Source organism: Stegodyphus dumicola, chromosome 10, assembly GCF_044657685.1.
Source record: "Stegodyphus dumicola isolate Sdum_Otavi_A_Nest chromosome 10, ASM4465768v1".
In the NCBI taxonomy this organism is placed as follows: Eukaryota; Metazoa; Arthropoda; class Arachnida; order Araneae; family Eresidae; genus Stegodyphus; species Stegodyphus dumicola.
In genome coordinates, this window is record NC_140777.1 from 173,792,930 (window position 1) to 173,808,158 (window position 15,229).

At 30.4% G+C, this 15,229-nt stretch overlaps 1 protein-coding gene across 1 annotated transcript in view; it reads left to right on the forward strand.

The window, feature by feature from the left end:
* Nucleotides 1-15,229, forward strand: part of LOC118185741 (poly [ADP-ribose] polymerase 1-like) — a 99,912-nt gene that overhangs the window by 71,486 nt on the left and 13,197 nt on the right. Inside the window, exons 16-21 of the mRNA XM_035355641.1 lie at nucleotides 534-732; nucleotides 884-1,006; nucleotides 1,147-1,230; nucleotides 6,005-6,127; nucleotides 11,488-11,715; nucleotides 12,921-13,073. Of these exons, the coding sequence (XP_035211532.1) occupies nucleotides 534-732; nucleotides 884-1,006; nucleotides 1,147-1,230; nucleotides 6,005-6,127; nucleotides 11,488-11,715; nucleotides 12,921-13,073 (910 nt within the window). The remainder of the gene's footprint in view (nucleotides 1-533; nucleotides 733-883; nucleotides 1,007-1,146; nucleotides 1,231-6,004; nucleotides 6,128-11,487; nucleotides 11,716-12,920; nucleotides 13,074-15,229) is intronic.

Below are 15,229 nucleotides of genomic sequence, written 5' to 3' on the forward strand. Positions count from 1 at the left end.
AAAATAGCAAATTTTAGTTGGGGGATATTTATTATATTACATGGCAAGAAATTTTATTATAAGTCATCATTAAAAATTTTGGATGATCAGTCTATAAAAATCTGCCTTAAATTGATAATATGAAACTATATATTTTAATATCATTTACGAGGCAGTCTTTAAAAATTTATGTAATGGTATGATGCAACTCGAATATCTAACCCTCTGAGCGCTAGGACCAGCTTTATCCGGTCATGAGATTTTTGTCATTTGTTATATGTTAGCTTATAATTGATATTTTGCTTTCTTTCTTTAATAATATAAATGTCATCTCAATAAATCTAAGTTTATGAAAATAAACACTAAAGTAAGTAAGTATATACAAATTTAGCTAATTTTTATCCGATAGTTATTCAGTCTAATTCTAGTAATCATAAAAATAAACTACCATTATGTTTTTCAATATTTTTGTTTTACTCTTATGTGTGCATTCACTCAAATTAGTACTGTTATAAATATTTAATATCAAATATAATCTTCCCTTTTTTATTTAGATATTGGATATTCAGAGCATGGGGTAGAGTGGGTACAACAATCGGAGGCAGTAAAATTGAAAAAATGGACAATATAAATGATGCTATTTCTGCATTTAAGGCTTTGTATTTTGAAAAAACAAATAATGAATGGCAGAATAGGAAAAATTTTGTCAAACAACCTGGTGGATTATATCCTTTGGATATAGATTATGGGCAGGTAAAATAATAATAATATTAAAGAACATTAATTGGTCTTTCTTTTCAATTTTATTTATTCTTAATATATCTAACTGTTAATTAATATACCTGTGTTTACTTTCTGGATGTGTTATTTCATTTTCAACATGTGATAAGATTTTCTTTCAAAGGAATGCAGTGAGTTGCAAGAACTGAAACCTGGTGCCAACTCTAAACTTCCTAAGCCCATTCAGGAATTAATATGTTTGATATTTGATATTGAAGAAATGAAAAAAGCTATGCTTGAATTTGAAGTAATTGTTCTCTTCTTTTTATTGGAATAATTCATGAACTTCTGAATACATTCTGTGTGAAATTTAATAAAAAAACATATAGAGCAACACATATGCATTATAATGCTCTAAAAATAATTTAAGTTAATATTTTTTTTCAGATTGATCTTAAAAAGATGCCACTTGGAAAACTGTCGAAGAAACAAATTGAGGCTGCTTATGCAGTGCTTACTGAAGCTCAGCAGGTTTGCATATAATATATATATATATATATATATATATATATTTCATTCAGTGGATTGTTCTTCTGATAATGTTATTATTTTTATTATTTATAGTGATCTTGTGATCAAATTTTGAGTCATAGGTTCAGGTTTTTGTATTAATACACAGGTTATTTTTTTCAGAAACATCTTTAAAATACAATCAGACTCATCTATAGTTAACCTAGTTTGTAACAAAATCCCGGATGTATCAAATTAACTTTTTGCTTCTGTTCAATTTTCTGCTTAATTAATGTTATTTAATTTGGTTGTAGCAAACATCCTGACATATGAAAATTTGATTTAATAAATTTTATACATATCTTCGATAGAAAGTTTTGTATTTTTCTGAATATTTTTCAGTTTCTGTAAGTTTTAACTGAGAAATAGCTAATCTTTAATATCATTTATGTTTAATCCAATACAATAGTGAACAACACTTTTACATTATATATTTACATTCCTCAATTCTCTTGTATTCTGAACAGAGGTACGGAAGGAGATGGAACATCCTTTTTTGGGGAGAGGGAACTAGGATACACAGTAAACATATTTTAAGAGACCACTGAATGAAAAAATTGGAGTGGATTCTCTCATTCTATTCAAGTTCTTGAATCAAGCTGTAAAACAGAACTTAGGTGATATGATGGAAATTTTTGCTGTTGAAGGAAAGAGAAAGGAGTGAATAGATTTTTGTGGATATGGGAGCTATAGTGATTTGGTGATTTAGGAAGCGGAATTTTTTTATCCTTAGCAATATATTTTGTTTCAGTATTTAAAACATTCTCCAAGTTCTATGTTTTATGCAGAGGATTTTGCTCTTTTTTAGATATTTTGCACAATTAAGGTATATTATCATCCTTTTGCTTTGCAACTATACATATCTTTTAAAAACTGAATGTATTCACACTGGATTATAGATAGGACAGATTAGTAATGCAATTACCTTCCTTTTCACCCTTTTCATTCATTCTTTGACTTATTCTCTTCATTCTGTATTTGTAAAAGTTTTCTATAGCAAAATCTCAGTAATAACTGTAAACACAAAGCATTCTGTAATGAAGATAAAGTGAGCATTATTTTAAAAAATGCAGAATTGATGTAGCAAAGTTGATATATACCAGCAGTACAGTTTTTCTAAATCTCCAACTTGTACCATGGAAAAATTGAGATTCTGTAATTTCTACTCGCAGAAAAAAATTTAGATGGGAAGAAAATATTGAAAAAAGGTGAATCTTGAAACATTGCTGAAATGATTCACTATCCAAAAAAATCACTAATGCTTTGCTCACCAGCGGTTGAGCAGTACACTGGTTAAGCAGTACACCAGCTGAACACTGGTTGTTTGGCCCAAGATTCAAATCATGGTGCATGGACATTTTCATGATTTTCCCCATGTTCAATGTGTATATGAGTCAGTTGCCCGTAGAAAGTCCTCCATGAAGGCATCCCTTCTCTTAGGCAGATAGCCCATGAGTGCTTTGCCATAATCAAATAAACTAAACTAAACTAAACCAAACCAAACCAACTAATGCTTCAAATAGAGACAATGAATTTGACAAACACTCTGCTGAGACTACTTTCTTGCACTCATATTGCTGGTTGAATTTGTTAAAAAAATGAAATTATATTTCTTCAGGAAAACACTGTTGGAGAATCAGGGAGTGTTTCAAAACTGGGAGAGGAGGAAACATTTGAAATGATAAATTTCTCAACACTACAAAGAGAGACATTTTCCTTTAGAATGGCAAGAAATTAGGCTTGACCATTGAACTGGACTTACAACTGTTCACTTTTTTTAGTAGTCCAGTTTTCTTATGGATGATGATGAACTTGATGATAATTTTCTGTTGATGAACCAAAATGATGGTTCCTTAAAATTAATTTAGGGTTTGGCTTTATTAGATTTGAGTTTTAACCACTTGCACTACGACTAAACTTCACGGTTGCGGTGCCGTGTGCTACAATATAACAAGCGGTAAAGTGTCTCATTTACGCCGCTCCGCGCCTGCGAGTGCAATCCAGAGCTGTAACTCGAGAAATAAACAATCTCGTTGTTAATATATCACCGTGCGCATTATTGATGTGTGCACCACGCTATTTTCTTTTTTTGTGTGCGGTTTGAGACAAAAGCATCTTGCAATGCATGGCACATCTTTTTAGCAAAAAAAAAAAAAAAAAAAATATGGTAAAAAATAAATGTAGTTCCAACCTGATGACTCTTTTTGTGTGGAAAATTTAATTTTCTTGAAAAGAGCAAACTCTTTATCATGCAGTAAGGTTTTGTTTTCATGTATATAGGTTTGGTTTATGTGATAACAGCAAAGACTCGAGGGCTATCTGTCTAAGGAGAGGGATAGAGAGGAGAAACTTTCTAAGGGAAACTGGCTCGTGTGCACCTTATGCAAGGGGGAAAACACCCACGCAGCCAGCCCGTTCGCGGGATTCAAACCTCGGACCGAACTACCAGTGTTCAGCGACTTTACCGCTCGGCCACTGGTGGGCCTTCATGTATATAATGATTCTAAGAGAAATAATGTTATATGAAGTTTGAGATGTAATTTTTTAAAGCCAGTTATTATCAAAACTCTAAAGAATTTGTAGGAGAAGTATTCAGTAATTGTATTATATGCATGATAATAGAATAGACAGTTTGTTAGTTAAAAAAATATAGATATTTATGTGCAGTATTGCAGTTTCAGACTAGCTGCTATAACAAATTCTGTGAATATAGCAATGTTAAACAGGGATTGCTTATCTGGTGTTTTTATTTCAAACAATCTGTGGCATTCATTACACAAAGTTTTAGTTTTATCATGTTTCTTTGCATTATGTGGATTGCATGCCAAAAGTTTGATTTAGTATTGTAAAAGTCATCTTCTAATTTGGGGGAAGAGGAGGTGATATATTAACATTTATAAAAGAAATGAGTATGTTTCTAAAAGCTGTTCTTTGCAGATAAAGCAGGGATGCCTTTTTTGTCACCATATTTAAAAAAGAAAATAATCTGATCAGTTCTGTGAAGATGATGGTAATAACTTCACAATAAATATGATAAAATATAAAAGTTACAAGAGTAACTATCATATTTTTAAAAAGACAAATTATTTTATTCCTTAGAGGGAATGGAATAATAATAACGGCTAATAATTGCATCAGAAGAAATTTTGCTAGAACAATGAAAATTCATGAAAGTGTATCTCCAGATGTATTAGTTTCCTAAGAAACTGAAAAAAGCTTGTTTGCAGAAGGTTATATACATGGAAAATACATAAGTAATAAAATAGTTGACAAATCTACATAGGTAACTGGAAGTTTTTCCTTAGCTGAGTGAAAACACAAGATCTCCTTTTTTCCCTCTTGTTTCAAAGAAATTTTTGTAGTTCTTCTTTTGAATATTTGAGAAAATTCCAACTAATTATGTTATTGAAAATGTAACTTTTATATTATGTATTTGTTATATTCGAAAGGAATTACTTGCTTTTAATTAAATTGAAATTATTACACTCTTTTTAAATAAGCATAAAAAATAGTACAAAGAAATGAAATTTTAAAGATAATTTTATGTAATGCTTTTATTTTTTAATTTCTAATTTTCTAATTTATATTCTTGAGTTTATTGTGCAGATATTAAAAAAATAAACATTCAAAATTAAACATCAGTTTTTAAAACTTTTGGGAGGGACTGCTAAAAATTACTAAAATGTAAGATCTGAGGCTAGTTGAAAAAGAAATAATGATTTCAATTTATTCTTAATCTACATTTTCAAACTGTTCATATGATTGGGCAAATTAACAGCAGTTTCATTTGACTGTTTGATTTTTACATACATGGTCAAAACTTTTAAGATAGACATTTTTGCATGTGAAAAGAAAACTGATACATAAAATGGAAATAAATATGGCAAACTGTTTATTTCCAGACATCTAATATCAGAACTGTTGGAAACAACAAAATCAAAGCAATGGCTGCAAATCTTTTGCAAAAGAATATCAATCAAAGTTTAGTAATAAGTAAAGGATGCATGATAAGTATTTATCAGTGCACAGGTAATTTAACTTTGAGGGCAAACATCCTGCAGTGTGGCTGGAATACATACCAATATTTGTAGTGCTGCTCAGTGGTTTTGAACAATACTGTGCGACTTCAAAACCCATTGCAATTCTGGAGGTTTTTCAACTTTCTCTTATTGTTATTCTACATGAAAAATTATCAAGATGATATTTTTGATGGATTTTATGTTTATAAATGTACTCTTTCATTTTCTGAATTTCTGAGAAAAGCAGTTCATCGATAATTTCCATTTTACCCTTTGAAGTTGCCACTTGACCCTTAAATGCAAGAATGGAAATTTTGCATATTCACGGTGTCTTCTGCGAGTATTTTAATTAGGCAAATCATGACAAGTTGATTGCTCTGTGATGGTAACTTTAACATAATGATATTCATTCATATCTTTTAGCCATGTGTGTACTATGTGGGCTAAGTAGTATGTTTAAATACTGAGAATTACTTTTTTAATGTTACCATATTTATGTATTAAAACATAATTATTTTGTATTGCTGCTATAATGGTGTTATTGATATTTGGTATCAGATTGATTTTCAAAGAGTTTTGAACTGTTAAAAGCTAACACATAACTCAGTTTTCTTTATTGGATGCTAATATATTATGTATTTATTTCTAATGATATTGAACCATGCTAAATATAATTTTGATTCAAACATATGCAAGTAATATTATTTTTCTCATAGGTGTTGACAGATGGTTGTAATCCAACAAAATTATTAGATGTTTCCAATCGTTTCTACACTCTAATACCTCATGATTTTGGTTTGAAGAAGCCACCTCTTCTTGATAATGAAGATTTAATTAAGGTTTGCTTTTCTTAAACATATCTAGTACTATTTAATTCTTGTTCCTTTATTATTATTGTATAACACATTCCCACGTAGGATACTTTTTCAGTTATTCAAATTTTGAATATATACCGTTTTTGTATTTCTCAAAGGTCTTATATTTTTCAAATTCTTTGTTCTCTTCCCCCCCCCCTTTTTTTTTCTCTTACTGCTATATGGTAAATGTATAAACCTTTAAGGTGATATTCTTAGCCAATGTATCATATTAAATTTATGAAACTAGCTTAAATTTATTAATTAAAAGAAATTATCAATTTTCTATGAATCTTTTACTATCTTGAAATTGAAAGCTGATTACATTTTAAATTATTTATTTTTTTCTTATAAACTTAATTTATTCTGTTGCACAGTCTGAAAAAGAATTTGTCCTGCAGATGTTATTAATGAGCCAAGTTAAAATATTTTTAATATACAAGCACAAAATTTCTATGTATGACTTGTGTTCATATGTCAGCATTGAAATATTCCAGTGTATTAAATGATTATCAATGCTGACAGTTGTTTTCTGTTTTAGTATATACAGTCAAAAGTCGTTAATCCGGACTCGTCGGGACTTCGGCGATTCCGGATTATCGATTTTTCAGGATTATAGATCATCAGTTTAAATCTCTTAAGATGGCATGCAGAAATTCTAAAATTAAAAATGTGAAACCGTAATTTATGAAATAAAGAACAATTATGATCTAAAGGGTATCAAAATTTGCAAAAAGAAAAAGCTTAATATTTATTTGTTTACTTTATTAAACATTTCTTTCAATGTAAGTTGTTTAAGTTTTGCTTCGTTTCATGTGATAATACTTTCTATTTAATTCTATTAAACAGACATAATTTCTTGTTCAGTTACAAAGTTCCGCCGTTCAAGTCCTATAATTGCTGTGTCAAAAACACCGACTAATTTGTCAATCGAAATTTTTTTATTTTCAATAACCTCTGTCACTTTTCTTCGCTATCGGAAGCGAATTATAATGACGAGGAACTTGTTTTAAATCATATCAAAGACGGAGCATATCGAGATGAAATACTACGTTTGGTAAGGAATTATAAGCCAAATAAAATAAAAACATCTGCGCTGAAGATAAGGATAGTGCTGACAAATCAAATTCCAATTCATTAGGCGCCCGCCGCCGAGCAACGTGAAATTGATAAACAGATTTCGGATTTCAAAACATACTTTCGCTTTAGATCCTTTACATACTAACAAATATATATCGGAAATTCTATTTGATATAATCGAAAGTTTAAGCTTACTTTTATAAAATTGCTCTTACAGTCTGCAAAAAATAATAAGCCAGATGCATTTCGAAAATTAAGGAACAACGCAATCATCAACATTAACTGAAATAGATAATTAGATAATTTTAGCTTATACGTCCATTATACATAAAATGCGCACGCTAAAACGTATTCTGCACTTGCGCACACTCATATGCGCAGTCGTAAAAGGTCTTACGCGCACGCGTGAACGCCTCTGCGCATGTGTCAACGTGGCGCATGCGCAGAAAGTTTTTAGTTTTGATGTCCGGATTATAGATCATTCCGAATTATGGGTGTCCGAATTAACGACTTTTGACTGTACTGCATTATTTCAGTATGAAATAATACAGTATATAAGCCAAGACTTGAAACTGCTGCAATTTTTTTATACATGTGTTGTTGAATATGCCATGTCTATTAAAATATAATTTTAACTGTAGACTGCTCCATTCTATGTCAAGTTTTTAAATATATTGTGCCAAAAGCCAAGAGCATCTGTAGTTAAATTTTCTGAAGTACTCATACATTTTGCAAATAAATATAAATCTTTAATGAACCCCAGTTTAAACATTTAATGCACCAAGAAAAATTCAAGCAGTTGTCTTTTTTCCATTAATTTTTAATTCCTTGTACTAAGTAAAGGAAATATTGTAATCGCGAAAAATTTCCGTAATCATATTCCAATGAAAATATCCCTTTTGACCGCTCTTGAATTCATTTAAATGCTATTGAGTGACATATGTAATATGGGCCGAATAAAGAACTCTTTTTTCCCAAAATGGAATCAGAAGAGATTTTTTCATGACATCTGTGCATATGTATGTCATATAACTCAGGCTTGGAATGTTGAAATTTTGTATATGGGGATAACATACAGTTGTGTACCACCCCTTCAGGTTGCAATCAGCCACACTAAAAGTATATAAATATGTATATATATATATATATACACACACACACTCTGTTACCCTCCTCAGTGAGCTCAGTTTTTTTATTCTTATATGTTGGTAAATTGCACATTTTTTGCTTTAATAGTGATTGAATGATATTTTATATACCGGTTGATGTTTTATATACCAGTTAAGGTTTTTATGCCTTTAGTTAATCTGCATGCAATAGTTGTAGAATTATTAACAATTTAAAAGTTGTTTCAGTGTCACTAAGCGTAACAAAACTGCCATTTATTTATGTCTGAAAACTCTTAATAGAAAAGTGAATTAAATCAGTTTTGTGCACTGAAAATCTGCCTTCTTTTCGGCTGGTCGAATTGCACTTGTTTTTGAGTAGAAACTCTAATTTTAATTATATTTTTTTTACTTGTTTTAACTGTATTTGGTGTTTTGTGTGTTTTTTTAAATTTATTTTATATTTTTTAATGAAGATGTTTTATCTTTTTTTGAAATGAGAACTGTTTTAATTGAAGGAGAAATATATATATAAAATGAAATTTAAGGAAATAAATATAAATGAAATGCAACAAAAATGTGTATAATTAAAAGGCCATACAAAGAAGTCATATGAGATGTATCCACATTAGATTTTTTTTAATTTCTTATTTTAACTCAACCACTTTTAGCCTCTTTCTTTGTTTTAACTCAAAACTGTAGCAGATATATGCTATTGTATTTATGTCTGGGGGTGAATTCTTGACATACTTACTCAATTGTGCAAAAATAATTTAGTTTGTACTCAGGTTAACTTGCTTGAGTGCATTAAAAGTTTAATTATAAGCCTTTATGTCTCTCAGGAATAAGTAAGATTTATTGAATCGGTAAAACTTAAATTGTGCAATTTTCGGAGTAATTTTTATTAAATTTTATTTGATCTGAATTTTATTTTTTCGTATTACAATTTATTGATTTTTTCCCCTTATTAAATTTTATTTTAACATAATTGTCTTCTACTGTAAACATTTATATGAACATTCAAGTAATGTTTAATCATTTGATATTTGCATTTAAATTTGTTTTACCTCAGTATACAGTATATTACTAAGTTTATTCAATCAAGTACTATGTATATTAATTATTAGTTTTATTTTTATCATATTTAAAGTATCTTGGTGTAAAAGTGTTAGAAAATTTTGTAATGAAATTAGCCAAAGAACATACAATTTAGGGTATCTAATTTATTGTATTAGAATCGTATTAGAAATCATCAAATAAAGCAAGCTTACGTCGGTTCAGAGTTCTTTTGAAGGACGTCGCTGCTTACTGTGAAAATTTTCCATATTTTTAGATATAATGGTTGGCAGTAATGCAAATAAAATTGAGCATATTAATTTCCTATTCCGTCATTGTTCTTAGTTGTAGTAATAGTGCCTTTTCATAACTGAGAAAAGCAAATTATCATCACCAGATAATTTCAGTTAAGTCTTAAATTAATAATAAATAACCTAGGCCAAAATGCTAACTAATAATATATAGAGTGACAAACAAACTAAAATAATGATTATTTGTTACTGAAATAAACAACCTGATGTTAATGTAGTTCATTCTTATTGTTTCGTATTCAGTGGAAAAGTCTGTCATGATTAATACCTAATTGCTTTCTGTTTCCTCTCAATGAAACAAAACCAACTTAACAGATTATATTCTTTTCACGAGCTGCAATTCTAGGGCACGTAACGATAATGGTTGAGAGATTAGCACATTAAAAGTAAAATGCATGTTGCAAATCACTACACATGAAAATTAAAATGGTTTACATAAAAATTACTGAGTTATGTAAATTTTATACATTTGGAATTGTTCAAAATTGCATTTCTAATCAAATAGTGTAGTTCAAGTGTTATAAGTTTAATTATAAATACATATAATACCTATAACATAAATACTCCAGACAAAATGTTATGAAATCATATTTTATTTAACTTAATACTTGGGTACATCAACATCCTGATCGTATCTTTTGGAGCCAGCTAACATTTACAGTTATTTTTAACCACTTGTTCATTAATGTGGCTGTCAATTCCTCTAGTTATGGTGGACATGCAACACTCTTAACAGCAAATTTGGAAGTATATCAGATTTTCTTAATGACTTTGGGCTCAGGATAAGGCTAGCCAATTGGTATAACATCTACTTCAACTTCTATGAACTAGTCCTCTTCCATGAGTGGTTGAACGCCATTTATTGAAATGCACCCCAAAAACATCACACTTCTATCCCTGAACTCTGAACTAATCTATAGACACACTCCAGGTTATATGCTTGTGCAGGTCTGCTGGTGATGCAGCAGCATGTGTCATTGGAATACAAGCCAGAGTTTAATTCATCTGATCATATGACATATTGCCAGTCATGTACATGCTAGTTGTGATGTCCATTGGAGTCTGCTACTTTTGAGCTGCTGTGATCTGATTATGGTGCCCGGATGTATTGCTGAATAATTCCAGGCAATGCAGCTCTTACCTCGAAGCGTACTCGGAAATAGACAGCCCGATTGAGCATTAACTTGTGACAATTAATACCTGCTTGGAAAATGATTCACTGTAGACATGAGCCGAACATGTCGATAATCCTTTGATAATAGTATTGCTTTTGTCCAACATTGCATTTCTGGAATTTTTTTGGGGGAGGGGAGGGGAGGGGGGCAAATGTCATTCCTTTACTTTGTGGATGCTGTCACATACAAAAATGCTGCAATTTCTTCAACTTTGTGGCCATTTTCCTGGCCAAACATTATGTCTTTATTTTGCCAGTTATTGATATCGTTTGTGGTCTATATCCAACTTTATGAATGAACAATACCCACTAATATTAAGATTTTGCTACACTTCAGAGATTCCTCTCTAACTTTTGCTTTCTTTCTGTTCACATGCTTGAGGCACATAATAGACTTGCTTTTGAAATGTAGGTAAGTAGTAAATGCTGATTTTGTTAAGATATTTATAATATGCTATATGTATGTATTTTTATATTTTGTGTTACTTAATGTTTCATTATATCTATAAAAATATGGAAAAAAAAACTGAGTATTTTAAATAATAATGAAAAAAAGCACAAATGTAGTGTAGTTTTAAAACTATGTTGCTTTTTTTTTTTTTTTTTTTTTTAAATTAGTCGAAAATTGAAATGTTGGAATCACTGCTGGAGATAGAATTTGCCTACAATCTGCTGAAAGGTGATGGAGCAGAGAGCACAAAAGATCCAGTGGATGAACATTATGATAAATTGAAAACAGATATAGAAACTTTGACTCGTGATTCTGAAGAATACAAACATATTGAAACATACCTGCATAATACACATGCAAAAACTCATGATCAGTATACTTTAGAGTTAGATGAGGTGAGTTTAGTTTGCATTTGTACTTTTAATAGGTATAAGTGAATTTTTTTAGCTGATTTTGCGATGCTTATTTTTCAACCTAAAGATTATAAAAGCCAGGTATTTTAATATCTTAAGTATTAAGGTATTCTTAAAAATATAGAAACAACAGACAAATGTTATTAGCTGCAGATTTTGTATCTCTGTCTTCGATGCAGTAATCTCTCATTATCTATGAAAATTTTTCCTTTGAGTGTTCCTTTAGTAATGATGCTACGAAGACATACAATATGATAGATTCAGTGCAATATCAGGATTCATGCCTAATTCTAATAGTTTCAATTGACATAAAAACAATACAAGCAGACAGGAAAAAATTTATATTATTGAAATTGATTCAGTAAAAATATTAATCATATGTAGATCAACAAAGTGGAAAAAAAAGTTAAGTTTCTTTTTTCTCCCCCCCCCCCCCAAAAAAAAAAAAATTCTACGTAATTATCTTTGTTGTAAGGCTCCAGTAAAAATGAATGTCTCTTTTAAATTCCATTCCCCCAACTATAAGAGAATTCAGCTCAAGAATGTAGTCAAATTGGGGTAAAAGGAGGAAGTCATTTATATTTTAACATCCTCCACTTATGTTTTTCCTCTATTTTTTATTATTAATTTATTTGCAATTATGCTGAACTCTTCTGACTTTCCTACTGTGAACCTCTGATGATCATAGCACATGATCATTTATTCTGTTACATTTGTTTCATTTATTACTGCAAAATTTCCCCCTGTATTTCGCTATATGAGTTACTCCTGTGTTCATATTTAGAGGTCTACTGTTCGTTAGAACTTTTAGCTATAATCAGAGTCAAAGAGCATTTATTGTGGAAGGTTGCATCATTTACCATAGAAGCCACAATATGGAGGCAACATATACCTCTCTTACAAATTTTCTAAACTATTTTAATTTGAGTATAGTTAGATAATTGAAAGCACAATGATCTAATGATTTATAAAATAATTAAATTTTACCTTATGTTATCATTGAATGAGCTTATAGAAATGAATGAGCTATGTTGCATTATTTATGTCTTAGAATGCATTTTTAATTAGCACAAAATCTGAATGAATATAATGTTATGACCAAACTGATCATGTCACATCTTGAACTTGGAATTTCTCAGTGTATTTTAGATTTTGCATGTTTAATAGTTATTTATTTTATTGTGCAGGTATTTACAATCAAGAGACGTGGAGAAAGTGAAAGGTATAAAAAATTCAAAGGTTTGCATAATAAAAAGCTTCTTTGGCATGGATCAAGATTAACGAATTATGTTGGCATCTTGTCTCAGGGTCTTCGAATAGCTCCTCCTGAAGCTCCAGTGGTAAGATGAAATTATTTTTTTTTTTTTTTGTCTAATATATGTTATGAAAACATTATGAAATATTTACTTCTAGGTGATTAGAATTAAAAGAATCGATGTTATTTTAAAGGGTTTAGGGATGTTTAGAACACCTTCTTACAGTACAGTCACTCTGCATCTAGAAATTTTATATAAATAATTCTCTTTCTTTCATAAAGAACATTTTTGATTCACTTCGGTTAATATGTAAAAAAAAAAAAATTGCTTTAATTCTGAATTTTAATTGCATAGGAAAAACTTCATTTAATAATGTGCATTTATAGAAGTACTTTATATTTTATGACAAGAATTTAAGCTTAGGAACATTATAGACAGAGGGTTGTGGGAGAGAGAGAATTCAGGTTAATATGTAATAGCAGCCTTCAGAAGTACCACAAGGCAATATTTTTATTTTATAAAATGTTTATTTCATCCAGTAGTAGCAAATAATAAAATTGTCAAAGAAGGTTTTGATGATAACTTAAAAAGTAAATAAATGTGAATAAAAATAAGTGATTTTAGGTGTATTTCATTACTGCATGTAGAAATATAAATACAATACAATAATAAATACAAGTCCGTAATCCAGACGTCCATTATCTGGAATGATCTATAACTCGGACCTCAAAGCCACAAACTTTTTTTTTTGTATGCTTTACGCATACATGTTTAATTTATAACAGACAGTATAAGCTGGGCTTAAATTATCTTTACTGATTCTAAGGCATTTCGGTTAATGTTGCAGATTGTGCTGTTCCTTAACCTTCTAATTGGATCCAGCTTATAATTTTTTGCAGCTGTTAGAGCAATTTTATAAAAATTAAGCTTGAACTTTCATGTCAAAACGAGTTTCCTATTCTGGAGCTGCCAAAGGATCTAGAAAGCGAAAGCATGTTTCAATGTCCATCAAATAAAAAGTGGAATTGCTGCAAAAAAATTGATAAAGCCATATCCGTCTCAAAATTATGCAAGGAGTTTGACATTGGAAAGTCAACTGTATATGACATAGGCAAAAAGAAAAAGGAACTTTTTGAATTTTTTGTGGATTCCGACACCCCACTTACAATGAATAACAGAAAAAGGGTTTGTCATGCGATCATGACAAAGTGATGATTGAATGGGTCAGACATCGTCGCAGCGAGGGCATGCGATTAACGCTAATGGTTCAAGCCAAAATATTTCATGAAGAAATGAACTTAAACACTGAGTATACATATTTGACGGGTTGGTTAACCAAATTAAAAAATCGCCATGGTATAAGACAATTAAAAATTTAAGGTGAAAAAGCTTCAGTTGATGCTGAAGCTGCTGAACAATTTGCAGATAAATTCATTGAACTCATTACTAGTGAACAATTATCTCCAGAACAAATTTACAACACTGATGAAACTGGTTTTTTCTGGCAATATGTACCACGAAATACCTTGGCAACCTCTACAGAAAAGGCTCCAAGTGGTGTCAAAGATTCCAAAGCGAGACTAACAATTTTAGCGTGTGCAAATGCTGCAAGAACACACAAGTACAAACTTTTCGTAATCGGAAATCATGCACGACCTCTAGCATTTAAAGGAGTAATGATTTTTCCAGTTATACATTGCGCAAATAAAAGAGCATGGATGACAGAAGTGTTGATGAATGATTGGTTTGAAAATCATTTTATACCCAAGGCTCAGCAACATTTGAATTCGGTTGGTTTACCTGATGACTCAGAAATAGTCCTGATTGTTGGCAACTGTTCGGCGCATACTTCATTTGAAGTTTTATTGAAAGATAATGTAGCCGTATTATTCTTCCCTCCAAATTGTATGTCTATCATTCATCCTATGGATATGGGAATAGTGCGCGTGCTGAAATGCAAATATAAAGTAGCATTTTTTAAATCTATGTTAAATTTCTTGAACAATGTCAAGACTTTTTGAAAATTTTTAGCATAAAATCTGCTGTGTGGAGCATCACAAGATCGTGGGAAGATGTGTCTCCAGATACCTTAAAAGTGCTTGGCATAATTTATGACCAGCTACCATATTTCATGGTGAGGACTATGAAGATGATAGCCACGAGTTTGAAAGTTTTTGGACATTGCAAACTAAAGGTGAAATTTTCCAGTTATTGGATTTTGTAAAGGAATGTGGAGAAGC